Here is a 27,377-nt window from a genome sequence, read left to right on the forward strand (position 1 = left end):
CAAGATAAGTTGTCATTTCCTCATTTCCAAGCCCCACTCCTCGTGGGGGCCCAGAAATCTCTTTCAAGCATCAGACGGTGCAGGGCTCCTGGGTGAGCAGCAGGCCTCTGTCCCCCCTCTTTGGGTGCCCTTGGATGGGACCTTGCTCTGGAAGGAGCCATGGACCTGTGGCTTTGGGCGCTTTACTTCCTTCCAGGTAAGTGCTCTGGAAAAACACCTTTAGACGCCGTACGAGGACTGAATCGGTCACAGTAGGGGAGTGGTTGGGCATCTCCAGCTCTGAAGCTTCTGGATGAATTTAGTTGTAAACTAGTACCTGGGCAGGAAAAGGCTGCAGGCCCTCCCAGCTCCCAGCTAGCAGCCCTCCCTCCTCTCCAGACATGCCTCCTGCCCCTCAGGTGTTGACTCACAGGCTGAAAGTGTCCCCTCTCCCCGGTCTCTCAGCCTGCTAATCTGGGATTTAAAAGCAAGTGCCTCCAACGTTCTCTCTTCTTACCTCTACATTCTTCCTTTGGTTCTCTTATCTCCTGAATTTTCAAATTTCCAGTCGAAGACTCCCTGGCCCATTTGGCAGGCCTACTTCCCCAGGTAGCTCAAACGGTAAAGCATCTGCCTGCAGTGCGGTAGATCTGGGTTTGATCCCTGGGTTGGGAAGATCCCCTGGAGAAGGAAATGGCAACCCACTCCAGTATTCTTGCCTGGAGAATCCCGTGGACAGAGGAGCCTGATGGGCTACAGTCCATGGGGTCACAAAGAGTCAGACACGACTGAGTGGCTAACACTTTCAGTTCATTTCCAGAGCTTCATATCTTAATTTACAACCATCTCTTGGGCACCCTGCACTTCCACATCTCATCAAGGTCAAAAATACACCCAGCCTGACACCTAACCTCAGATTTCTCACTGGTCACCACCTAAATCAGCTACTCTGTCTTCACTATCTATGATATCAGCTGCAAAATGCCAAAATAGCTTTTTACCCACCTCTCCCCATTAACCCATAACTAGACTTTGACCCAACTGATGGCCTATTCGTGTAGTTTCTAGATTCACACTTACCGGGATAGGAAGAAATGGCAGCCTCTGCTAGAGACAGAACAGAGGAGTGAAAAGAAAAGGAACAAAGGAACAGCTCTTAACTACCTCTCTACTTTCTGCAACCCGAGAGCCTGTGGCTCCAGATCCACCGTACTACTTGCCTCTGATCATAGCATCATCCTTCCCTACAACCTTCCACACCACCTACTGCCAACTGAACCAAACTCCTGAAGTACCAACTCCTTCCTTGGCCTCCGTTTTCACACGCTGAGCTTATCATTCTCCCAAGGACCTTCCTAACCTCCAGCCAGCAAAGCTCCCTGCTGGACTTCCCTCCCACCATGCCCTTGCTCCTGCCGTTCCTTCTGCCCGGAACACCCTTCCCCTTACCTCCACCACTGATGCGGCCCTTCAAGCCCATCTCAACTCCACCTCCTTCTCTACATTTTCCAGAGCCCCTTCTCTTGAACCTCAATATTTTATTGATTCAGTGGTAAGTTTTTTGGGGGTCAGAGTAGTTGTTTATTCATACTTGCTTTCTTTGTGATGGCTGGAGTTTTGAAGAAAGGCAAATGTTTGAGTCAAATGTTGGAAGTCCCTAAAAGCCCAAAGGAATGAAGTTTTAATGAAATAGACTCTGTGACAGGTAGTAGGACATGGGTGAGCACAGTGGATGGTTAACCAAACTTAGGCCTGAGAGGGAAGAGGGATTGGGTGAAAGTGGGAGATGTCTAGAAGTAAAGGGTACCTGAAGTGTAGTCCAGCAGTCTGTCCAGAGCAATATGGCTATTCTTCCAAAGGGTCCTTGCTCTGGGCTTCGTTCTTCTCCACTGGTGCCAGTCCCCATGGGGTGAGGAGTTCAAGACCCGAAACGATGTGCTTACCCCAAGCCCACATCCACACCCCCTCTGCTAGAGCTCAAATTCCCTGTCCAAGTGACTCTAAATCCACCTGCGGCGACTCTGCAACACTACCCTGGGTCTTCTATCGTAGGGTTGTCTCCTGGCCTATAAAGGGTGGCTTCAGGTGGCTGTTTGGGAAGGAGATGGGATTTATACATGCAAACTGGGTCATCCACCATGCATATGTCAGGACTGCTGTGGAGTGGGCGGGGCTAGGGATGAGAACTGAAGGGAGAGGGGCCAGAAGCTGGAGGCAGAAAACATGGGGCCATTTTCCCCTGCACAGCATGTGTGGGAATGGACCTCCCAGGAGTGCGTAAATTTGTCAAGATGTTGGAGAGTCCCGGGGATGGAGGAGCCTGGTGGGCGACAGTCCGTGGAGTTGCAAAGACTCGGACACGATTGAGCAACTTAACAACAGCAACAGTTTATTAGCCTGGTGATTAACTTTAAACTATTCAGACTATGATATTTAGGTCTTATTTGTATTCCTGCCCCAGGTCCTGCAAATATGGGGGTGGCCCTGGTCCCAGAACCCAGTGCATGAGGCACGAACTACAGGCCACGTCACTTGGGGCCTGAGGTGGAGGTCCACAGTAAAGCAAGGCAGTAGGGTAGGATGTAGGCTTTCAAACCGTTTTTACCTTGCTCTATAATAATAAGAATGCACACACTTGATGCTGTGACAGACTACACATACACACACCTAAAACTTACCCTTAATTCTTTAATATGAGGATGACTCTGGGGCTTCAACACTTGGATGGATGTTGACGCTTTTTTCGGAAATAGGAAGAGCTTATAAAGCAACAGGATTTGGAGGAGAAATCAAGAGGTTTTTTTTTTTTTTCCTTGTACCACTGTAAGTGTGAAGTATATCTTAGATGTCTGAGTTAAATCCAAGTGGAGGGACCCAAAAGGCAAGTCTGGAGCTCAGAGGTACAGACAAAGCTGGAGATCCACGCAGTGCTGAGATCTACACAGAGTTGGCACTAAAAGCCATGCGAGTCAATGGGCTCTTGGGGGGAGACCCAGGGGAAGAGAGGAGAGGACAGGCCCGGGGCCAGGCCCTGGGGTGGCGCAGAGCTGAGAGAGGAAGGGCCGTGCCTAAGGAAGGAGGCAAAGAAGTAAGTGAGGAAGAGAAGGAAGTGAACAGATAAGGAGAAGCAAGGAGATGGCAAAGAACAGCCACTGAGAGAGTGATGTCAGGGAAGCCGAGAAAGAATTTCCAGGCAGGAACGCTCTATCCCACCAAATGCTGCCAAGAGGATGAGAAAAAAAAAAAAAAGACAAAGAAGTGACCATCCAATGTGGCAACAAGGAAAGTTTTGGTGACCTTGACTGGCGCAGTATCAGTGGAATATTGGAGACAAAATTCTGACAGATGTAGATGGAAAAGGAACTAGGAGATGTGGGGTTGGATTCAGTGGTTTTGAGAAAGAGAACAGGAGAGGGGTGGTTGCAGCTGAAGGGGAGGGGGAGTGTCGGCTGAGGGGTTTTCCAATATGGGCATTATCATCAGGGCATATTCGTGAGCTGTGTTGACGCTGGAAGAGAGGAACCAGCGAGGCAGGCAGAGAAAGGGGGTGATTGCAGGAGAGGACTCAGGGGACGGACTCAGGAGACAGGGGAAAGGACTGGCTTTTGAGAGACAGCAGATGCCCCTTTCACAGCAACTGGACCGAGGCAGACAGCAGGCCTGGACATGCACAAGTCAGTGTGTGCAGAGTGGGAAGCCGCTTGGGATGGTTCTCATCTTTTTTTTTTAAGAGCCCTGCTCCATCTAATAAACCTAAAGCTCTCAGGTCAGCTTCCTTCTTCCAGAGATCCTGCTGTGACTGGAGTCAATAGGGTCCTCATCACCTCTCCTGCCTAGAAAATCACCACCATGCAAAATCCAGTCTATTCCCAGAGCACAGCCACAGCCAAGGCCTTGGGGCCTAAACCTTATTTTGTATTACAAAAACAAGAATTTTTTCCATGTTTCAAACATATGCTGTGCTGTACTTAGTTATTCAGTCATGTCTGACTCTTTGCAACCCCGTGGACTGTACCCTGCCAGGCTCCTCTGTCCGTGGGGATTCTCCAGGCAAGAATACTGGAGTGGGTTGGGTGGGTTGCCATGCACTCCTCCAGGGGATCTTCCCAACCCAGGGATGGAACTCAGGTCTTCCCCATTGCAGGTGGATTCTTTACCAACTGAGCCAGCAAGGAAGCCCAGGAATACTGGAGTGGGTAGCCCATCCCTTCTCCAGGGGATCCTCCCAACCCAGGAATCAAACCGGGGTCTCCTGCATTGCAGTTGGATTATTTACCAGCTGAGCTACCAGGGAAGCCCATTTCAAACATATATTTATATCCAATTACATGTTGAGAGTGGCTTTTTATACCACATATATCTCTTTCCCCTACCATCACCACTGAAAATCAAATCACTGATTCCAAGATTAATGACACATCACAGTTTCTCTAAACCATCAATATTAAACAGGTTGATACCTTTATATCTACTTCTACTCCTCCCTTTCTTCCCTAGAATCATCTGGAAATGTAATCATGGGGCTCAAAATCGCAAAAATTCAAGGGCACCTGGGTTGCTTACCTAAAAATGCAGATTCGTAAGCAGATATACTCAGCCATTCTAAGCAGATATAATCACCTTGCTGAAGGGCAGGACCAGGTCATCTGCATCCTAGCAAGTTCCTCCACAGGAGTCTTATGTACACTGTGCCTAAGTTCCAAACCTGGAGGTTGTATCCATCTTTTTTTCTATTTGGGAAATCTGCTTGTGGTTAGAAGCTATTATGAACTCCAAGGAGAGCAGAATCTGGTCATTTTCACCTTGCCCATGAATGCTTCCCTGGGACCAGGGCCCAGCGAACCCAGCAGCTTTCCTTGTGCTTCATCCATCTGACGTTTGCACACTAAGGATATCCCTGCTGTAACAAAGTGTCATAGATCGAGTGGCTTCCATAATAGACATTTATTTCTCACAGTTCAGGGAACCAGAAGTCCTAGATCAGGGTGCTGGCAGATACGGTTTTTGCGAGGGCCCTCTTCCTGGTTTGCAGAAGGCTGCCATCTCCCTCTGTGCTCCCGTGCTCCTGTGTGAATAGAAATAAGGACACCAACATTTTGAGGGCTGCAGCCCCATAACCTCATCTAACCCTCCCTGCCTCCAAAGGCCCCACTCTTACACAGGAGCTTCAGCACATGAGTTTGGGGCAATACAAACATGCAGTCCGTAACGTAGGACCTGGGCAAGCCTGAGGGTGACCCGCAGTGCCCCCCAGGGTGGAGAGAGGCCACTGGACATGTCCGCGCGTCATGACGCCTCTCGGCTCTGCCTTGCTCCACCCATTTTACAGCACCTCACCCTTGAGGAGGCAGCCCTCGTGCCCTTGGCTGAGTTGGTCTGGAAACGTTTGCGTGCTCCCTCTCGGGTGCTGAGCTTTGCACCCAGGTGTGTGTGGTCCCTCTGGACACACAGGGGATTCCCCCAGCCCCTCGGTTGGGTCTTTGTCCTTTGAACGGGTCACAACCTTCCGTTGGCATGTTCCAGTCACAGGGCTGCCTCCCTCGTCTCAGTTTCCAGGGTGTTTAAAGCAGAGGTGGTGATTGGCGCGAGGGCCTTCGCATCAGCTCACACGTGTCTGGCAGCCCCCTCTGCTCCTCGCCAGCTGCACATCCAGATACTAACGAGCTCCCGTGAACGGTCCCCTGCCAGCCCTTCTCTAGCTTCCTGCACCCCGTCTCATGCTCTCACGGTTGTTTCCTCCTCTCTCGGGGTATCCCCATCCTTCCCTCCCCCCAGAATGTCCTCCTCAGCGCATCTAGAAGCCTGCAGCCCCACTTCTTCCCCTGACTCTGCGGAGCGATTCTAAATGTGTGCTCTGCAGATGAATTTCCGGAAGCTTTCCAACATCCCTCCCCTCCCCATGAATGCGCCGTGGCCTTTCTCGTCTCTCAGGCTAGGGCCAATTCTCACTGTCTAGAAGGGTTTCTCCTTCACCCCAGTCCCCCAGCCTCACCCCAACACACACACTCCATCCTCTGAATCATCTTCCCAGAAATATACGGACGCTTGTTGGACCCACTTAGTTGACAATCATAGCCGGCCTTACCCTGTTCTCCAGCTTAGACCCACCTTCTCTCCACCGCGCATAAGCTTACTGATGTCAGGGACTCAGGAACCACGCTTTTCACTCCTCCCTGCTCCACACCAGCCCCAAGGCACATACCAGGTGTGCACACGCTCAAACACACTCTCGTGTCCCTCTGTATTCCCTCCTTCGGTGAGAATGACCATCATTCTCTTAGCCCTCCACACCCAATCCTTCAGGCCACAGCTTACACATCCCTTCTGCCAGAAAGCCTTCCTCAAACTCCCCTCCGTGGCAGCCTGGATCAGGCACTCTGCTTGCTGCTTCCAAGGATCCCTGTGTATCCACGCCATGGGATTTGTTACACTTTGCTGTAGTGGCCATCGATTTGTATCACTCAGTAAGTGACTCATCCTGTGAGGGAGAGATGTCAGCTAGCTTGTCACATGAACGTGATTCAGTAGATACCTGTTAATGATTGAATTAAAAAAGCAACTGGAGGGGAAAGAGTTGTTTTGGTTGGATGGATCCAAGCGAAACAAAACTAGACAGAAGAACCTGTTGCAGTGAATTTCACCATGCCTCCTGGCACCACAGTGAAGTCACTCTGGGGACATGTGCTGGTTGGGGGGGGGGGTTCACCATGGCACCTCCCCTGGAGTGGGGCACACATTTTTACTAGATTCTCAGGGGGTTGGTTCTGGGTCCATAGAGGTTCGGGTCTGATGATAAGCCAGAGGGCTACATGATGTCTTGGGCTGGGGAGAGACTGAGCTTCAGGCGTAGAGCTAGGGACAGACCAAGGAGGTTAACAGGGTTGAGGATGGAAAGAGGCTGTGGGTGCAGCTAGGGCTAGACATCAGGGAGGCGGCAGGGCTGCTCACGGGGATGGAGCGGGATGCAGGGATGAGTTTGAGGTTGCGCTGGGGCCCAGGTTGGAAACAGGGCTGTGTTGGGGACAGGGCTGGGGATGGGGCTTCCTCTCACTAACTCCCGCTTCCTGCAGTAGTCAGAGCCCTGAAGGTCCTTCCAGAAGTAAAGATGGAGGGAATGCTCGGAGGGTCAATTACCATCGAGTGCCCACTTCCTGAAACGCATGTGAGGATATACCTGTGCCGGACCATTGGCGAGTCTGGAAGATGCACCACCGTGGTGTCCAGCAGCAAATTCGTCAGGGAGGAATTCAAGCACCGAGTCACCTTGGAGCAGCATCCGGACAGGAATCTGTTCCTGGTGGAAATGACAGAGCTGGCCAAGAGTGACAGTGGGATCTATGCCTGTGGGGTGGGCCTGAACACAGACCAAGGCAAGACCCAGCAAATCACCCTGACTGTTCACAGCGGTAGGTGCCCCATTCGATGGAGGCTCAGGACACCCAGGAAACATTGCCACTTGGGAAGGCTGGGACGAGCATGGGGCCGCAGCAGTCCCCACACCCTAACACTGCTGCCCTACTAGCTAGTCCAGTAGAAATTGGGATCCATGGGGCTGTAACCGCATAGAGTCATTGAACTTCATGATCCACCAGATTCTCTATCCAAGCCATAAGAAAGGAACAGGATCGGTGCGCCCCCAGGGCACCGCGCCCACCCTTCCCGGGTCACGAGCCAAGTGGGGGGTGGGAGTGAAATTGAGAAGAGGCGCTGAGACTGGAGGAAACTGGAAGCAAAAGGACATAAGCAGCCCCATAATTGTCCCATGAGAAATATCAGGGATAAATGTAAAGCAAAGACAATCATTTCTCAAGCCACAGTTGATGGCCAAATTTGTTACTTTATATGATCCTTTCCTTGTCGCTCCAGAATCCCACCTTTCTCCTTTCTTTCTCCACTGACTTCCTCAGACATACACAGTACTCACTCAATAATCTAGGTTCCCAATGCTCTCTGATTCTGCAGAGAATGCCCACTGCGTTAGGGTGAAAGAGTATTTTTTTCCAGGGAAGACCCCAGCCCAGTTACTTTTCTGCTCCTCTCGTGGGCACCACGTCTGCATCCCCTTATTGCTGTCTACCCTGGCTGAGTCAGCCTCAACTCAGGCCAGCAGTCCCTCCCCCGGGCCTCAGGCTGACGCCGGAGACCACCAATGGGCTTCTCTTGCCTTTGGTAGTTTACGAGCCATCCTGGGAAGAAGCACCGACGCCTGAGCCTCCAGCATGGTTTCATAGGTTTCTACAAATGCACATGCCTCCTTGGTTCCAGATGCCTGCACATGCCAGTTCTTTAGAATTCATACCCAAAGGTCAGTTCCCCAAAGCTAGAGCTGGGAGGGGGGGGCGGGGAGGGGTGGGGAGTGGGGGGGAGAAATTCTATACTATTGTGAAAGTGGATGAGGGGATATGTGTTCAGTTCATACAGTGGTTGGCAGAGCAGAGCTGAGTCTCACGTGTGTATTTCCCTGTCTTGGGAGAGGGACCCTCCTTGAGATCTGCATCCCAAGACTTTCCAACCCATCCCTCAGCCGCTTAGCACTAGTTGCAGTACTCACACATCACCGCCAGGTGGCGCCAAGCATAAGGAATAAAGTTACGCTCCATTCACAAAATCTAGCTCTTCTCTGAATGACTAGGAAACCATGACTAGGCAGACGCTTCCCAGCCAGAAGTCCTCCTGCCTTCTGCTCCCCACAGGGCTATCTTCCATTTGATGGCAGACAGTTATTTAGCAGCTCTATTTTGTGACAATAAGATTAATAATAATTATGATACTTCTATACTTCTATCACTTTTCTGTCTTGAATGCATTTTGACATACAATGTTTCCACCATATCCTCACATGTTCCCATTAGTTGAATATTGTTACACAGGAGGACTCTGCTGGCCCTTGAGAGGGGAATAATGTCACTGAGCTCATTATATACCCAAGGTTGTGACTGACAGGTGTGAAATGGGGGAGAATAGACAAACACATAGATACAAGTCAGGGTGGGAATTGAACTACAATCAAGGTTTCCTCCATGGTTAAGAGAAGGGAAAGCTCTTCTGCCTGGGAAGCCAGGGAAGACTTTCTGTAGAAAATGGAGGTTGAAGCAAATACAGACAGAAGGGACTAAGTGTAGATGGCATATTCAGAAGGCATTTCAGACAATGTGGACTGCAAGAACAAAAGTAGTCTACCTAAAAGGGAAGAATGTGTTCAGGAAAGAAATGGTTGACCCAAGGCTACTGGAGACTAGAGTGTGGATATGGAAGGTCATTTTTTCCTGCTCTGTCCTGCAGTAACCACACCAGCTCAAAGGACCGACTCTCCTCAAGCACACCAGGCCTCTCCCACCCCCTCAGTCACCCACAGCCCCAGAGTTTCCAGGGCATCTTCAGTAGCAACTGCTGAGCCCACCATCTTCCTGCCATCCATCACAACCTCAAAAACCTCAGCTCAGAAGGGGCTGCTCAGACTCCAGACAGCCAGCTACAACCACCAAACCTGGCTTCACAGACAGAGGTAAGATGCCTCCAGCATCCAGGATGAGCTACAACTGGACAAAGGAGACTAGAGTTAGGAGATCACCGACATCTCCCCAAAATGTCTACCAACAGATACCTTTCTTGGCTTTGTCTCTAGAAGTCACTGTGAAAGATAGTATAGCTGTATTTATTATAGCTATACTAGTGTTATAGCTACAACATTAACTCATTGGTCCTATTAACAAGAATACACTTATCAGTGCTCCAGCAGGAGATCTTGTAGAGATGAGATGAAGATCTTTCAGTCATTCAACATTTATGCAAATCTGTTTTTATGGGGAAGAACTAAATGAATATAAAATTAGCCATTAAACCATCAATAATTTAAAAATTACTTTTGCATGTTTCCTTTTACTTTTTCAATTGGCTACTAGGAAATTTTAAGTTACGTGTGAGGCTGGGACTACATTTCTGTTGGCCTGCTCTCATCTAATGGATGGGGTGCAGCCCAGGAAAGTGCTGCTATCGACCACTAGGGGACAGCATTAGAGCAGATTCCAAAGAAAACCAGTAATACTGGCGAATTATTTTTTGCCAAAACAAATAGAAGGGGCTTCCCAGGTGGCTCAGTGGTAAAGAATTGGCCAGCCAATGTAGGAGACAGGAGATGCAGGTTCTATCCCTGAGTCAGGAAGATTCCCTGGAGGAGAAAATGGGAACCTGCTCCAGCATTCTTGCCTGGAAAATCCCATGGACAGAGGCGCCTGGTAGGCTACAGTCCATGGGGTTGCAAAGAGTCAGACTCAACTGAGCAATTAAGCACACACAAACAAAGGCAAACGTGAGCGAAGAAAGGCATTTCTGACATCATTTGGGTCTTACAATTAGGAAATTGAGCCCATGAGAGCAAAGTGGTTACAAACAGAACCAGGACTTCTGATTCCTAGTCTATTAAACCATAACAACCTACTAGTGGAGAAGAATTCAGATTAACTCAACCAACATGTCCTTAAATCTGCACTATATGCCAGGCATTGTGCTATGTCCTGAAGATGTAGAAAAGTTTAAAAACAGGCGATATCTAGGTGTTATTTTACTAATACTAGTCTTGATTGTGATAAGTGTTGTAACTGGTATGAACAGAGGAAGTGGTGACACAGAAAAAGTTGATTCTAGTTTACCACTACTGGGGAAGAAAATGAGGACTTATGTAATGGACAAGGAAAGTAAGATTTCAACATGTAGAGAAAATGGAGAGAAGAACTTCTAGGCAAAGGGAGCACCATCCTCTCTTCCATAGTTATCAGAAACTAACTCATTAAAAATTTGCAATCATTTTGTGAAGAAACTGAGGTGCAGAGAGCTGGAAGTGGAACTGACTTTTGACTGCTGCTTAGGTCAGCTACATTAAGGTCTTTATAGCCACTATTTTATTTCATCCTTAAACTGTTCTGTGAAACAGGTTTTACTGTAACCACTTACTGGGAAATGAGGCTCAGAGAAGTTAGGAAACTGATTCAAGATCACACAGCCAGGAAGCTAAACTTGAACTTTAATCCAGGTTTCCTGCAGGGGGTGGGGGTAGGGGAGGGGGTGAAGTGAGAATTCTCTTATCAAAGGGACAAATCTGTGACCCGCCTTCAAAAGCTGGCCCCTGTGGGGGGAACCTTAAGTCCCCCCACCTTTCTGACCTCACCTTCCGCTCCCTGCTCCTCCCCTCCTCAGAGCCTCCAACCAAGGCCCGGGGGCTGTGTCTGGGATGGAAGACCAAGGTGTCTTCGTCCTGATCCCCACCATACTGGGTCTCATACTCCTGGCGCTTCTGGGGCTGCTGGTGAAAAGGATCGTTCAAAGACGGAAAGGTGAGTGGGTTAGGCGCAGCAACGGAGCGCCCAGAGCATCCAGCTCCCCAGGGACACTCAGGAGCTTTGAATGAGCACGCTGAGTTTGGGGGGACTTGGGATGCGGCTCGGTGGTCTGGACATGGGGACGGTGGGGAGCGCGGCCCGGACCCTGCAGGGAAGGCCAGCCTGTGCCACATCCGAGAGGAGCACCCTCAGGTCAGACGCTGCCAAACAGCGGGGAGGGGGCCGTCTTTAGTTTGCTGTAAGACTGGGCTAGTGCGGGCCTCTGACACCCTCCTTCCTCTTTCTGTCCCTGCGGCTTGGTCGAGAAGCTCTCTCCAGGCGGGTCCGCCGACTGGCCGTGAGGATGCGCACGCTGGACGCCTCCCAGCCGGCCCTGTCCCGGCGGCCGCGCGTGTGCCGGCGGCCGCGCACCCCGAGCAATATCTACAGCGCCTGCCCTTGGCGGCCCCGCGGGGTGGACGCGGCTGGTGAGCCGGCGGGCAGGCGAGAGGAGGGCAGGGCTGGGCGTGCGGGCAGGCAGGTGGGAGAAGGTCGGCTTGTTGGGGCGCGAGAAGGGTCTGGAGGGGTGGGGTGGGGGGCGAGGGGGTTGGGGGCGGGGCGCGGCTGGAGGGGTGGGACGTGGGGTGGGGGGTGGGGTGGGGTGGGGTGGGGTCGTGGGGGTCGGGGTCGGGAGGGGTGGGGTGGGGGCGAGGGGATTGGGGCGGGGTGGGGGGGTCGTGGGGGACGAGGCGGGGTGGGGGGCGGGGGCGGGGCTGGCGCGCGGTCTGGAGCCGCAGAAACTGCGGCTTCATTTTCTAAAGAAACGGAGGCTCAAAGAAAGGCAGTGAATTGCTCATTTGAGTGAATTTTGTCCTTTGCTTTGTTTTATATTATGTCAAAAAGACCTTGGATTCCTAGTCATTGATAGACGAACTAGATTTTATGAATGGAGCATAAACTTCATTATGCGTGGCACCGCATAATGTAATATCTGGCAATATCTGTGGGTGCCCTGACCTGAGGTGGGGTGGGGTGGGGGCGGGGGTGATGAGGGTGGGGCGGGAGCGGGGCGAAGGCGGTGGGGCGGGGCCGGGGCCGGCGCGCGAGCTGGAGCCGCAGAAACCGCGCGGAGCAGAGTGCGAGCCGGGAGACCCGCGCCTCCAGGACTGCCGCGGCGCGGAGTGGGGCCCACCGCCCGGGGGCTTCCCTCAGAGCTGGGGGGGCGGGGCTGGGCCCTGGGCCCCGCCCTCATGCCGCCCTCCCCGCCCCATCAGGTGGAGGGGCGGCACCGCCCCCAGGCCCCGGAGCGCCCGCAGCCTCCGCCCCGCCTCAAATAAGCCCCGCCCCGTCGCAGGTAAGCCCCGCCCCGCGGTGGGTAAGGCCCCCTCCCCCAGCCAGCCGCGGGTAAGCCCCGCCCGCCGCTAGTTAGCCCCGCACCGCCGCAGGTAAGCCCCGCCCTTCCCCTGATTGGCAGCTGCAGCTCGAAAGGGCGGCCCCAGATCTGGGCGTGGCCCCGCGCGACAGGTGAGGAGCCTCGTCCCAGCCGCTGCCGGTCCCTGCGTCGGGGATTGAGTACCCGTTTCCTCCTTGGACTGTGCCCGTAGACGACTACCCAGCAACTGTGGTAGAGTTAGTTACCTGGCTTCTGGCCAAGTATTTCTCGTGGGATAAATGGGAGCTTAAGTAGAGGATGCTAGATGACGAGTGTACAGATTCGGGAAGGGCTTTCCTATGTAAGAGATTAAGCTTCCAGTGGGTCTTAAGAGGGTGGAAGTTACCCCGTTTCATCTGAGGAAGTACTTTCTAGTAAGCTCTCTAAGCTGAGAGGATGTTGTTTACTGAAGGCAATTAAGCCTGGCCTAGAGACATAAATGGCCTTCCCTGGTGGTTCAGGTGGTAAAGAATCTGCCTTCAGTGCAGGAGACCTGGGTTCAGTCCCTCAGCTGGGAAGATCCCCTGGAGAAGGGAAAGCCTACCCACTCCAGTATTCTGGCCTGGAGAAATCCATGAACGGTACAGATAAGATTCAACACTCTGTGTGAGAAAGATTCCTCTTGGAATCTAGGTGTGGAGCAGGAAACTCATCTTTTTTTCTCTCATTGATTCTATTGATGGCCATTGGCAGGTGTGTGAAAAAATGTTAAACTATTCATTCTTCTTTGTCTTCCCCAGTTAAGAAGAGAACATTTTATCTTCTAAAGCATCCACAGTAGCAGAAACATTATTGCTTCCAGAACCAGGAAAACTAAGTGTGGCAAATGTCCCTGATTTAATTAGGGTGTAGGCTAAACTGATGCAGCAAACGCCAAACCCCAGGGCTCACAAAATGGAAGCCTGTTTTCCTCACAAGTGAAGACGGAGCCAGGAGGAGGTGGCCTGAGCCATGGGGTCATCCGGTGCCTCAGATGCCTTCTGCCTGTTGCTCCGCCATCCCCTGGAGTCTCACCTCATCCGTGGTTGGTGCTCAATCCCTAGCACCATGTGTGCATCCTAGCACATGGGAGTGAGAGAGAGAAAGTTGCTTTTTTAAGACCAGGAGCCTGACATTTCATTTATCAGAGGACCACGGGGCACAGTTTAATCACATGGTCACACCGGCCTTCAAGGGAGGCTCAGAACTGTATCCCTGCGGGTCTTGCTTAAAAGGGGAGAGTGATACCTGGGAACAGGCAGCAGCTCTGCCCCATCAGGCCCCGTGTTCAGCCCTGCTGGGGGGGTTCTCAGTGGCGCAGGTAGGCCCAGCAGTGCCCGTCAGCTCTACCCTTTGTGGTCCAGTCACTAAGTCACATCTGACTCTGTGTGACCCTATGGACTGCAGCACACCAGTCTTCCCTGTCCTTCACTGTCTCCCGGAGTTGGCGCAAACTCATGTCCACTGATCCCTTTTCTCTGAAACTGTTCTGTGACCACACATGGCCTCATGTGGGCCTGTACCTTGCTCAAATTTTACCCTTCCTCCCTGCTTGAAATTCACGCTCCTGCTATCAGGGATAGAAAAAATCTTGATGAAACAAGTCCGCAACAAGGTGCCTATGATAAATGACTGAGAGCTGCCACGTCACCCTTCACAGGGAGCAACCTTTTAAAAATGGTTAAGCCAGATCAGTTTCAAATGATGAACTGTAACAGGCAGTGGGAGATACATTTTTGAAGCAAGCCGCTGCCCATTCCCTCTCTGGTAAAGTACAGAAGGGAACAGCTCCTTTCGGTGAGCGCTTACTCAGTGCCTGCTCTGTGCAGGGGCTGAACTTATGGTTCTCAGTGGTTGTATTTAAGATATGTGACTGTCCCTGCTGCAGCCTTCCTGGGTGGATGTCACAATAGTTATGCCACGTTGGGGTCATGGCATATCCCTGCCCTCTGAGAACTGATCCATCCCAAAGGCAGATGATCCTGAAGTTTCTTTCCGGGGAAGTGGAGCTCCCCACAGCCTGCCACCTTCCTCCCCTTTAACCGCCCACTCCTTCCTGGAATGCACTGTCCCTTCACGTCACAGCCTCTCCAGGGAATGAAAGCCCTATGGAGGTGCAGAAGATGACTCATCCTCCTTCTGAATAATTCCCTGAGAAGATGCATATTTACTCCACAAGTCATATCGTCTAATCCAGAGGGGAAACTCCTCTGGCAGCTGGTTTTCCTTCAGACCCATGCTTAGTCACATGATTTTTGTCTGAGCTCCATTTAAAACACTTCCTGCCATATTAGATCTAAGTGTTTTCCAGTTATGTAGAGCGTGAGGCACCACCCTGAAAATCCCAGGGCTGAGCACCTGATGGAACTCAACCACCTCTGCGTTTTGTCTTCTGGAGGACAGCAACCACATGCACCCCACAACCCCCACCCCACCACTGCCCACTGTGGATACTACAGTCACCCTACCCAAACCCAGTGATGCTTCTTTGGTCGTTCCCAGGTACCTGAAATTCCCTGGCCCCATGTCCCATCTCTGAAGATCGACTGTGAATATGTAAGCTTCTGCCACCAGCCTGCTGCCAAGGGAGAGGACCTGGATTCCGATGACTACATCAATGTTCCCTGCCTGACTCACCTCTCCAGCTGTGCCCCTGGGCCCAGACCTTGGTGTCAATGAGTTTTGTCTGTCTGCTGGTTCCCAACACCCACTCCATCTGTTTTCAGAACCCTCATGACCTCCCGCACCCCACCTCAAGTCTCGTCCCTGCCTATTTGCCCTGAGCACGGATCAGTCTCCCCCGCTTCAGCTCTCCTTACTTTTACTTTTGAGCCCCCAGTGGTTTTCAGGTGGCCTCTGGGAATGCAGAGCATTTGCCCTGTTGCCACCTGCCTCCTTTCCGAGCCATGTGACAGACTATGGACTTGCAGAGTCTTTTTGATCATAGGGTCCTTGCTCCCCTGGCTCTAGACCACATGGCCTTGGACTGGAGTGGAGGCATAGCTGTTGCTTTGAAAGCCCTTCTCAACCTTGAGTTCCCCACTAGCAGAAGGTACCTGGACTGCCCTGTGAAGACACGCTTCAGCCCTGAGCTAGGAAGGGACCTTGGTATGAAACACCCCTGAGAACCTCTTTGCCCCAGTCTTAGGGCTGGCACTTACTAGTGATCTTCGGAGTCGTATGGTGAGGGCAGGTTATTTGGATGTGATGAAGGGTTGTAAATTTTCAGAACCATCCTTGTTAGTGTTAGTGACATATGTGGATACCCTCTCTAAGTCTTCATCCCTTGATCCATGTAAGAACCCTGACTCCAGCGTTTTCTCTCTCTTAGAAATGGAGTAGCTTTTGTTATCTATTTATCCTTGCTCCATAGCCTAGCACTGAAATGTGTGCATCTATCTTGGCCTTGGTCTATTTGAGCTATCCAAAGCCATTACAGCTCTCTGCTTTCAGAAATGCACGTCCTGTCTGTTCCAGTCCAAGTGGCTTATGGCCAGGTGGGCAAGGACAGTGATCTGGGATTCCTGGAGGGCCCATTGTCCTGCTAGAGCACACGTCATGGAAGAAGAGACAGTGCACATCCTACATGTATTCATCCTCTTAAGTGTTCTGAATGGGGGCAGAGTTAGGCAGACACTGTCTCTTTGGATTGAAATCAGAGTTCAACCAGAGCTGGAGATTAGAGGATGAGCAGTCTTGCTTTTAAGAAGAGGGCCTTTCCCAGACACACAACTCAGCCTCACGGGGCACTGGTCCAGTGCTAGGAAGCAAAGGCTCCCGAGGTCCCTGCCTTTTGAGCAGGGAGTGTCCTCACAGATGGGACAGTGCGTCCAGGCATGAGGACAGCAGCCGCAGTGTCAGCTTGACACGGGCACCCCCAGGTGGGGGACAATTAAGATGAGTAGGATCAGAAGGAGCACCCGAGGGGCAGGGCTGGTGGGAGTGGGGTGGGAAGGGTGGACAGGAAAGGCGGTGTTGAGGGAGAGTCTGCTCTGTGCTGGACACCCCTCTACGTTATATCTTTTAACATTTGCGTTTCAAACCAGTGCTCTCACCCTCACCCCAGCGCTCTATTCCTGCAGATGTCATGACCATGTGATTTCCATGCCCTTAAGTTCAACTTCATATCCCAACATCCCTCATTGTTCCTCAGCAATTCAGAGACAGGTTTTTAAAAATCCAATTTATTAAGCATTTCCTGAGCACCCATCCACTACCCCACACAGTGGCGAGGATTGTGGGGGATAACAGAGGAACGTGGTCACTGTCGTTGCTGCTTTCACAGAACTTTCAGTCTGACAAATAAATACAGCATCAGTTAAAACGCTGATGGGAATTAAATAGAGTTGTAATAAATATAGGAATCTGCTTTGTAGATTATTCACAGCATCCAAGGGAACCTTCCATGACTGTTGTTGCAGTCACTTAAAAGAATGAAGTCATAAGCTTGGGCGAAGAACAGGACCCGTGGTCAAGAGTGTGAAGTGCCCAGAGGACATCACGGGAAGGGACCCTCATCTGAAATGACGCGGAGCAGAAGGAGGGTATCCTGGTCTCGGCCTTCAGAGCTGGTAGAATTTCTCCATCCAGCTCAAGAGAATGTCCATTTCTCCAAAGGCTTTGGTCACAGCTGCTTCTCTGTCCAACTAAAGGGAAAGGAAAGTTGAAGATCTGCCGTGTTAGCCACAGGAATAGGTTTCCTTCTGACCCCTGAACCTGGTACGACTGTAGATCATGGGCTGTGAACCCTTTAGGATGGCCTCTGACAAAGTCACCCACCCATCAGCTGTTCTCCGTGTGTGTTGTCTGCTTTGGAGGCGAGGACAGATGGGTTGGTGAGTAGCCACAGATAAGGAGCAAAGGGAAAGCATTGTGAGTCCCTGACAAGAAGCATTGGAACCCCTGTGCAGGGTGGATTCCATCCACGTGAGATCACTGTGCAGATGAGGAAATTGAGACCTGGGTGGTCCCTTTCCCTTCTATGTTATTGCTCTTCACCATTTGTTTTTAAACTGGTATATCTCTTCCTCAAAAAATGATCAAAATTGGATTGTTTGGGGGAGGGAGCTGGGGATGAAATTGGAATTTGATGAAATTGGAATTTGCTTTGTTGTCTTAATTTAGGAAAAGACAGCGTAATTCCCATAATTCTTTTTCACAAAGTCGACCCTTTGAGCATGCTGGAAAATACTGCAGATGTGTGTTGGGGTTGGGGATTCTCCCTTCTTTCTCCCTCACTTTTGACTCACCAATTGCCCGCCTCAGGTACCCATAAAGCTGTCACTTTGGAATGTCCTTGCTAGTGACATCATCTTGTAGGGAAATAGAATAGCATTTTAACTTGAAAACTGGCAGAAAAATTGGCCCTGTCGTTAGCAGTGTTTATGCAAATTTTATGGTAACTAATGCAGCTATAGTATAGCTATGCTCCCGCTAAGTCAGGTGGCTCAGAGGCAAGCTGGGTGGAGTGCCCTACATTGAATTCTACATCAGGTCCCTGAGGCACCCTCGGACGACAGTTCAGGGTAGTCTTCTTCCAGATGGGCAACTGTCAGTTCCCGGCCTTGATTACCTGTTTAAATGCTCGGTGGAACAGCAAAAACCGCCTGCGTGCAGTCTTGCGGGTGGAAAACATCTTTTCCTGCTGGGTAACAGAAAAAGAAAATTGTGCCAAGTGTCAGATAGGAGTAGAGGTGCCTTCTCCCACTCTTTCCTAGTAATGCCAGAGGGACTCCTGAGGCCTAAGAGGGCAGCTCCAAATCTCACATCCCCAAGGCAGCCGATGCTGACCTCCCACCGTGCAGCGGAGACTGCCTCCTTTCATACGGTAGTCTTTCCAGGTACAGGTGATTATCAGCATTTTATAGATAAGAAAACCAAAGCCCAAAGTGATTGACCACTTTGGGGGTTTTAGTTTAGTTTTGTTTTGTTTTTTGGTCTCCCAATTTTTCTCTCAAAGGCATTTCAAATAAATAAAAGATTAATTGTTTGCAAAAAAAGATTGACCACCTTGCAAATGGACACCCAGTCCAGAGCCTGTGCCCTGTTCCATGAAACCTGCAGCTCCCTGGCATGGAATAAAAGCCAGGGCCAGATAAGAGGAGGGAAAGGAGTCTTCTGAAAGCACAGCGTCTCCTGTGGACCTCCGTCCCAGCTTTGTTCTACTCACACTGGCTTGCAGTTTTGACACGATGACAAAGAAGTTGTTGGCCAGAATAGAGAATGACTTCAGGATCCCAAATTCAACTGCCTTGTCACGGTAGCTTTTGAAGACAGTGTTCACGTAGAACCTCAGCAGGGCGTGGATGAGGTGGCAGCTCTCAGTCTCCTGGGGGGTGGCGGGGTCATTGCCAAGTCCAGGTCTCTGCCCACTCAGACCCCAGTGGACCACCCACGTGATGCATGCATCAAGGTAAGCTCAGAGGAGGCCAGGATCCTCTAGGAGATGGGGGTCTTAAAGGGCCTCAGACATCTTTGTTTGACCAGAGGACCCACAGGCCTAGAAAGGAAGGGCTCATCCAGGGTCCCACCACCAGTCAAGTGGCAGGCCCAGGCCTGGCCCCCAGGACCCCCGACTCCCAGGTGGTTAGATTTCTTTCTTCTCCAACCCATGGCCTCTCTAATAGCCCTGGGCAGTGATGGGCCTTGAAAAGCACCACCTCTTGGTTAGCTGAGCTTTGGCAGGGAAAAGATTCAGAAGGAGAAGAAATGAAGAGAAAGAAAACTAGTGTCCATGAACATAGGAATTGCACCCTGGACCCCGAGGTGCCACAGCATCTCTCAGGGATCAGAGCCCGGTGGTTTGTGCTCACTACCTAGATGGGTGAGAAGAAAGTAGGGGCATGGAAGAGGCCTAAGCAGATGGCTCTGGGCCAATGAGAGCAGAAGAGAAATCCAGATTGATGGAGACTCTGGCTAAATGGAGACAGATGTTTACAAGCCTCAGTCCCCGCCCTCTCCTCAGGTCCTGTATTCACATACCCTGGATACTGAGGAGACCAGCCCAGGTATTCCTCCTCTGGCTCACCACACCAGCCCTGACCTGTGCAGGCTCAGCATGGGACAGAAGTGAAGTCTTCTATCAGCCTCCCCTGGAGCACCCCTCAGCCTCACCCACAGGAGACCAGCCACCCAGAGGAGACAGCACCCTTCCCCCGCATCTGATTACCGGGACGTTCTGCAGAACCTCTTTCCGCAGCAGCTGGACACTCGTGATGTTATCCTGAGCTTGCTTGGGGAACAGAAAGGACAGATGTCTCCAGGTTGGGGTCAGTATAGAAGCCAACCTTGCAAGTACATGCTGCTTGCCCAGACCCTTCAATCTATCCAGTCTGTGCGACCTCAGAGGCCACAGGGGGGACCCAGGGAGGGCCATGCTGAGCTGGCCCCTGGGGTGGAGGTACAAGGTTCCAGCTCCAGAAAATCACGAATCCTGGCCTCCCAGGGGCAGATGGAATCCTAGGCGTTCTTAGAGCTTTGATGGGGGACTTGTTTGATTCCTTTGGTCACTTGAGGCACCAAGAAATACGCCCATGTTTAAGAACCACTAGGAGCAGAATGTTCCATCTTCCAAGGAGGGCAGGGGAGGCTGCATCTCGAGGCTTCCCCTGCAGCCCGCCACCTCTTGGGTTTCCAGCCAAAGAATCCTTGAGAGGAGGAGCTTTAAAACTCCTTTGTCCTACCTCCTCATTGTGCAAATAAGGAAACTGACAGGGTGGGAGTTGAGGGAGGCGGCTGTATGGATTGGTTTCAAGGTCAAAGTAACAGAGGTGTCCTGACCTAGTCCAGCACTCTCCTCTCTCCCCAGACTGCCTTGTCAAGCTCCTTCATTCTGCCTTGCATCTGGATTGTCCTTTAAGGAGTAGTGTCAGAGGATGCATTAACCATTCTTTTCCAACTCAGAATTAAACATTCTTTCAATCTTGAATCAAGACCTCAGCAGGGGGGAACAAACTAGGAGGAGCTGGCGTAGCAATAGGTGAAAACTCTGGTGGGTCTTAGGTAGGCTTACGTAACCCTGGGACAGAGATGAAGCTCAAACAAATCAGGTTTCCTTCTTTATTCCTCATGGGCTGTTTCTTTTCCTATAGACTGGCCACATCTTTCTGAGCCTCAGTTTCCTCAAGAACAGAAGGAAATGTGGACCCACGATACCTCTGACTTCACTAAGCTCCTAGGTAGGAACATGATTGCTGCTGCTGCTAAGTCGCCTCAGTCGTGTCCGACTCTGTGCGACCCCATAGACGGCAGCCCACCAGGCTCCCCCGTCCCTGGGACTCTCCAGGCAAGAACACTGGAGTGGGTTGCCATTTCCTTCTCCAATGCATGAAAGTGAAAAGTGAAAGTGAAGTCGCTCAGTTGTGTCCAACTCCTAGCGACATCATGGACTGCAGCCTCCGTCCATGGGATTTTCCAGGCAAGAGGACTGGAGTGGGGTGCCATTGCCTTCTAGCAAGCTGCAAAGGGCTCCATAATCATCAAATATTTTCCTCTACCCAGAATCACCCCACAACACTGCTGGGTCCAGAACAACACTTCACTCACCACAATGTCCTTCACGGCCCAGAAGGCCTGCCACAGTTTCTGGAGAACTACGCCTTCTACTCGGCAGGGCCCAAACTGGAATTCTTGGCCCTGGACCCATGGCCCCGGGCTGCAGAGAAGCAGCATCAGACTCAGGCAGGGAAGGGCAGCCACGTGCATGGAAGAGCTCATCTGCAGCAAAGAGGGTCCAGGAGGATCCTACGGGGGGACGGGAGCACCCCTGTGAGGGAGCATCCTGCTGGGGGAAGGGAGCACCCCTGTGAGGGAGCATCCTGCTGGGGGAAGGGAGCACCCCTGTGAGGGAGGATCCTGCTGGGGGAAGGGAGCACCCCTGTGAGGGAGATCCTGCTGGGGGAAGGGAGCACCCCTGTGAGGGAGCATCCTGCTGGGGGAAGGGAGCACCCCTGTGAGGGAGCATCCTGCTGGGGGAAGGGGAGCACCCCTGTGAGGAAGGATCCTGCTGGGGGAAGGGAGCACCCCTGTGAAGGAACATCCTGCTGGGGGAAGGGAGCACCCCTGTGAGGGAGCATCCTGCTGGGGGAAGGGAGCACTCCTGTGAGGGAGCATCCTGCTGGGGGAAGGGGAGCACCCCTGTGAGGAAGGATCCTGCTGGGGGAAGGGAGCACCCCTGTGAGGGAGCATCCTGCTGGGGGAAGGGAGCACCCCTGTGAGGGAGCATCCTGCTGGGGGAAGGGGAGCACCCCTGTGAGGAAGGATCCTGCTGGGGGAAGGGAGCACCCCTGTGAAGGAACATCCTGCTGGGGGAAGGGAGCACCCCTGTGAGGGAGGATCCTGCTGGGGGAAGGGAGCACTCCTGTGAGGGAGCATCCTGCTGGGGGAAGGGAGCACCCCTGTGAGGGAGCATCCTGCTGGGGGAAGGGGAGCACCCCTGTGAGGAAGGATCCTGCTGGGGGAAGGGAGCACCCCTGTGAGGGAGCATCCTGCTGGGGGAAGGGAGCACCCCTGTGAGGGAGCATCCTGCTGGGGGAAGGGGAGCACCCCTGTGAGGAAGGATCCTGCTGGGGGAAGGGAGCACCCCTGTGAAGGAACATCCTGCTGGGGGAAGGGAGCACCCCTGTGAGGGAGGATCCTGCTGGGGGAAGGGAGCACTCCTGTGAGGGAGCATCCTGCTGGGGGAAGGGAGCACCCCTGTGAGGGAGGATCCTGCTGGGGGAAGGGAGCACCCCTGTGAGGGAGCATCCTGCTGGGGGAAGGGGAGCACCCCTGTGAGGCAGGCCCTCGGCCCCAGGAGGGGTCCCCCTGGAGTAAGCCTCCTTGGCTCTGCTGCAGCCAGCCTTGGGGACACACAGATGAGAAACCTGAAATCAGGGTGGATTCCTGGTGTTAGAATAATTCAAATGTGTGGCCTTGCCAGGGTGCCCCGGGCGGGGCAATGGTTTTTCAGCACCAAGGGCCTTTCTGCCCCTCAGTCTCACACCCAGGGGCTATCCCCGCCACCTCCTCCCTCACCACGCCCCTCCGCATCTCACACACACACACACACACACACAGGCCCTGCCCCACCTTCCCTTCTCCATTACAGTCCTCTCTAGCCAACAGCCCACTAGTCAGAATTTGACCAAGAAAAGTGAAGGAACGGGGCGTTATAATGTGCCAAAGAACACATACAAGGATCCCAAACTCGGCAGAACACGTTCGCCTGTCTGAGTTCTGCCCTCAAGTCACGGGACACAGAGGGAAGGTCTTTCTTCCCTCCCCCAGAGAAGGCCACCTCTGACTCTCGTCAGTGTCCAGGGGAGCTGCGGGTTTAATCCTGGCCCACAGGGATGGGCGAGCTGGTAGGCACACTCACTCTGCCACCTCAGCTGACCGACTCACTCTTGAGCTAGGAAGTATCTTTTCAGGTGACTAAACAAGAGGAGGAATCAGATTTCCACATGAATCACCTCTAATGCCTTCCACTGACTGACTGTGTGAAGAGCCGCAAGCTAGAGACAGGGAACCCCCTTGTCTGTCTTAAGTGTGTGCAGAGATTTCTTCTCCCTGACTCCTTGGCCCTTTGCTTCTCTTCCTTTCTTCTTTCCTCAGAGCTCGGTCCCTCCCTTTCTTACTCCAGGCCCTGTTCTCACACCTGAGGACGCTCCGTCTTCCACCCCTCAGCTGGGCGGGAAGCCAGGAGAAGGTCTGTCTCCCCAGGGCCTGCCAACGTGCGAGCCGCAGGAGTGGGCCCGGGGCCAGCACGCGTTGTCCCGTCACGCAGCGCTGAGCTCCGGCCTCTCCCTCCGCCACAGGCTCCTCGGCCTCTCTTGCAGATTCACCTGTGGGCCTTGTAATCCTCCTGGCCTTCCTCTCCTCCAGCCTAAACTCTTCCTGATGTTAAACCCAAGAGAGCAGCTCCTCCTCATGGCATGTCTCACCCTGTACATAAACACCGACAAAGGTGGCTTCTGTGTCTCCCCAGCCCCTAGGCCCAGTCGAGAAGCAGTCGGTCTCAGGCTTCAAAGCCAAGTACTCGGGAATCTCCCATCACTCACCTCGGGCCCTGGAAGTGATGCTTGAAGGCTTGCGGTTAGTGGCAGCTGGTTCCTGTCATAGAGGAAGAAGTTTCGGCAGGCGCCCATGCACCCACACCATGCACCGACCAGGGGTGTAACGGTGGATGGAAGGCTCTTGTTCCAGCTGCGGAAGTTGTTTCCAAAGTAAGGCGTGCAGGCAAGCCAGGCTTTGTGGAGCTTCATATATACGGGGGCTGTGGGGGAGGGGCGGGGAAGCAGAGGGAGGTGGAGAAAGGGAAGCGGGTCATGCTTTCCCACAGAATGACGTCACTGCTAGTCAACCTTCGCTCTAGACAATGGGGCCATGGGGGAAGCAGCCCCTGGTGCGGTGAGTGCTGGGTCCAGGTTCCAGCTCTGCCATTGGCAGTGAGACGGGGCAGGTCATCTAGCTACCTCGAACCTCAGTTTCTACATTCATAAAATTAAAACACGCAAGCAAGCAAACAAAAGCTCTATCCTATCACCACGGGAGTATCAGTGCCATCAAGAGACCCGTCCTAGAAGGACGCTCAGCCTTCAGGTGTAGGGTGTGGGTGAGGGGCAGACTGAAGCAGTGTTTCCAATGCATTTTCCCCAGAATCTGGTCCTGAGGGATGCTTATCTGCAAGACTCTGTGCACTAAGGATTTCACACCCAGTAAATTAGAGAAGGCTGGCACGTGCTCGCCCCTCTTGGAAACCTCTAGTGCCCTGTGGGAGTCGGAAGCCTGGTGTGGGCTTAACACTGCTTAACCCAGTCTTTCCCACAGGTGTTAGACCATGACTCTGGGAAACACAGCCTAAGAAACACTGGACTCTGAATGAGGAACTGGCCAACTACTGACTGAGAAGAAGCTAAGAACGGCTTAGCCTGGTGACTAAAGATAGTTTTTGTATTTTTTCATGATTGAAAAAAAATTAAAAGAACATACGTTTTGGGACACATGAATGTGGGTAAATTAAAATTTCAATATCCATAAATAAATTTTTACTGGGGCGCAGTCATGCCCATTTGTTCACATGTGGTTTGCTGCTTCTGTGTTACAAGGATGAGTAGCTGTGACTGAGGCCACGTGGTCCACAAATTCACAAATATTTACTTTTAACATCTGACCCTTTGCAGAGAGGGCTTGCTGAGCCTTGTTCTGAATTACCTTCTTGCGTGAACATTGTAAGAGTTTCTTTAAACCTGGATCCAGGCAAAGTCATGGGAATAGAAATGTGATGTGAGGGGCAGGATAACTTTCTCTAGGTCTCCTTGGAGAAAAAAGAACAGCGGACATTAGGAGGAGCTGCTGCTGCTGCTGTTTAATCACTAAATTGTGTCTAACTCTTTGCAGCCCCAGGGACTGCAGACCTCCAGGCTCCTCTGTCCGTAGGATTCTCCAGGCAAGAATACTGGAGTGGGTAGCCATTTCCTTCTCCAAGGGATCTTTCCCACCCAGGGATCAAACCCATGTCTTCTGCTTGGCAGGTGGATTCTTTACCACTGAGCGGCCCTCTCCAGTCTCTCCAGTCAGCAGACCCTTAATCTCTCTTCTCTCCATCACAGACACAGTGCTGTTTGTTTTCTTTAGTAAATCAAATACGTGCTGCAATCCCCAGCCAGCAGGCTGGCCAGCCGCCACTGCTGTATTATGGACCATGCTTGAGGCCTTTGCTCCCAGAAGGCTGAGTCTTGTTCTCTAGTCCTAGACAGGGGCCCACATCACAACCCCCTTTTCCTTTCAGGATCTAGGTCCCTACTAATAATTTCTAACTACCATGAGAAGAAGACACCAAGAGGCTTTGATGAGACAGAGAAGACAAACTAAGAATATTGGGACAATAGATGAAGGGGAGGGCAACCAGGACTGGAGAGTCTAGACAGCCAAAGCTGGAAGCTGAGAGCAAAAGTGAGCCCAAGGGCATCTGCAATCCTAGACAACTGTCTATGGATCCGCAGGAGAGCAGGAGGGATGTGGTGTCAGCAGGACAGGCCGGGACAGAGGCATGAGGTCATGCAGACAGCTAGGCAGGCTCCCAAATAGCCACCTGGGGTCATGAGCAGCTCTTCCCGTCTAAGGGAGGAGTAACGTAACACAGAGATCCCAGGCAAACACGTGCCTGAGTCTCAGGCTTGGCTGAGCTTATCCCCGGGAGGGCGTGATTCCCCAGGGAGGACGGGCATGGAGGGAACTCAAGGACCTTGGCCCCAGGTCAACTGAGATCGCTGGTTAGGAGTTGACACCTTGTCTGCAGGCAGCCCTGGGTCCAAACATCATGAGCCCAGGAGCCCTCTGAGCTTCAGCTTCCTCACCTGTAAAACCGAATCCCCACAGGCCCCAAGGGCAGTGACAGAAGGTCTCGCTGCTCAAAGTGTGGTCTCTGCTCCAGCAGAACAGCAATATCCAGGAGTTCGTTAGAAATGCAAGATCTCGGACCCTTCCCCCAAAACTACTGAACCGGAAAACGCACTTTAAAAACTCCCAAGATGACTCTTAAGTATGTTAAAATTTGAGAAGCGTTTACATAAAACACAGGCAGTATCTGGTATCTTCCCCGTGGTAAATGCTTAACAAACGGGAGTCACAAGTGAAGCAGAAGGAATTAGAGCGATGGTTCTCCAAGGGGCAATTTTGACCCCGGGGAATAGCTGACCATGTCTCGAGACATTTCAGGTTGTCATAATGGGGAATGGGGGGTGGGAAGTGGGGTGCTACTCACAGGTAGTGGCACGGGCCAAGGGATGCTGCCAAACACCCTACAGTGTATGGGACGGCCCCTCCCCACCAAGAACCAGCTGACAGCCCCCCTAAATGCCCACAGTGCTGAGGCCCAGAAATCCCGGACTAGGGGAGAGCAGTATCTGCAGGGGAAAGAGCTGACATAGAGACGCGTCAGAAGCGTACCCTTCGGGGGGGAAGGGTTGTGGTGAGAGAAGCAGTGGACTGTTGAGATGGTCAGGAGAGGGGAAGGAAAATAAGGTGGCAGCTCCGCAGACGGGGCCCGAAGGCCCCGGGTGGGAGCAGCGGGCGAGGCCCGGTGCGCTGGCTCACCGCCATCCCCCCCGCCTCCCACTCCCAGGGAAGCTCCACGTCTCAGACTTGGAGAAACTGGAGGAAGTGGGGCTGGTCTCTTAGTCCAGATCCGTGGATTTTCATCCCAACTCCATGCTAGGTGAGACGAAGATCAGAAGCTCTCCTAATATCTCTCATCTCCTTGCTCTCTGGAAACTTGGAAAACTTCCTTCACAATAATACTGGGTGGGAGAAAAGGTCCTCTGTGGATAAACTTTGATTTACACGGCCACTTTCCCCCTAAATACCCTTTATTAGATTGGGGGTGTTTATTCTCTGACTCTCAGGCCACTCCTGTCGCATATGCATGTATGCTTGTCGTGTGTGTCATAGCATGTCTGCAGTCTGAGTTTTCCATTTGAGAATAACTCTACTCCCCACCCCCCTGACATCCCCTACACATTCTCCTAAACCTACAGAAAGAGGACAGGGCTGAACCAGGTTCCTGGGTGAGGCAGTAAAGATCTCACTCTAAACCTGAATATCCCACCTTGTGACTGATGGAAATGCCCTGCAGGAAAGAAGTGATGAGAATATGAAGTAGGGTTTCCTGAGCACCAGAGATAAAGGAAAGT

The 27,377-nt window shown here is 52.2% G+C and overlaps 2 protein-coding genes and 2 long non-coding RNA genes across 7 annotated transcripts; 2 read left to right on the forward strand and 2 right to left on the reverse strand.

Annotated features, from left to right (window-relative positions):
* On the forward strand, positions 1-17,046 carry FCMR (Fc mu receptor). Of its 3 annotated transcripts, XM_070474559.1 has the most exons (8): positions 6-196; positions 7,050-7,385; positions 8,153-8,284; positions 9,262-9,484; positions 11,173-11,309; positions 11,624-11,782; positions 12,569-12,648; positions 15,208-17,046. In XM_070474559.1, the coding sequence occupies exons 1-8, from the start codon at positions 160-162 to the stop codon at positions 15,382-15,384; spliced, it is 1,281 nt and encodes a 426-aa protein (XP_070330660.1). In that variant the 5' UTR covers positions 6-159; the 3' UTR covers positions 15,385-17,046. The 3 variants fall into 3 exon arrangements, with proteins under 3 accessions (XP_070330661.1, XP_070330660.1, XP_070330662.1); XM_070474560.1 differs by lacking the exon at positions 8,153-8,284 and having other exon boundaries at positions 1-196; XM_070474561.1 differs by lacking the exon at positions 12,569-12,648 and having other exon boundaries at positions 15,208-15,396.
* Positions 4,905-6,703, reverse strand: LOC139037546 (uncharacterized). The gene is made up of 2 exons (XR_011490429.1): positions 6,295-6,703; positions 4,905-5,044 (listed from the first exon to the last, which is right to left on the reverse strand). It is a non-coding gene; the product is annotated as an uncharacterized lncRNA (long non-coding RNA).
* IL24 (interleukin 24) lies at positions 16,874-21,443 on the reverse strand. Its single transcript, XM_020900914.2, has 5 exons — positions 21,250-21,443; positions 19,874-19,936; positions 18,875-19,033; positions 18,278-18,349; positions 16,874-17,351 (listed from the first exon to the last, which is right to left on the reverse strand). Exons 1-5 carry the CDS (start codon positions 21,418-21,420, stop codon positions 17,268-17,270), a joined length of 549 nt encoding a protein of 182 aa, XP_020756573.2. The 5' UTR covers positions 21,421-21,443; the 3' UTR covers positions 16,874-17,267.
* Positions 19,984-24,762, forward strand: LOC139037545 (uncharacterized). 2 transcript variants are annotated; one of them, XR_011490428.1, is made up of 3 exons: positions 19,984-20,882; positions 23,672-23,909; positions 24,514-24,762. It is a non-coding gene; the product is annotated as an uncharacterized lncRNA (long non-coding RNA). The 2 variants fall into 2 exon arrangements; XR_011490427.1 differs by lacking the exon at positions 19,984-20,882 and having other exon boundaries at positions 22,396-23,909.
* Positions 24,763-27,377: the final 2,615 nt, after the last annotated feature.

This window comes from Odocoileus virginianus, chromosome 11 (genome assembly GCF_023699985.2).
Source record: "Odocoileus virginianus isolate 20LAN1187 ecotype Illinois chromosome 11, Ovbor_1.2, whole genome shotgun sequence".
Taxonomy (NCBI): Eukaryota; Metazoa; Chordata; class Mammalia; order Artiodactyla; family Cervidae; genus Odocoileus; species Odocoileus virginianus.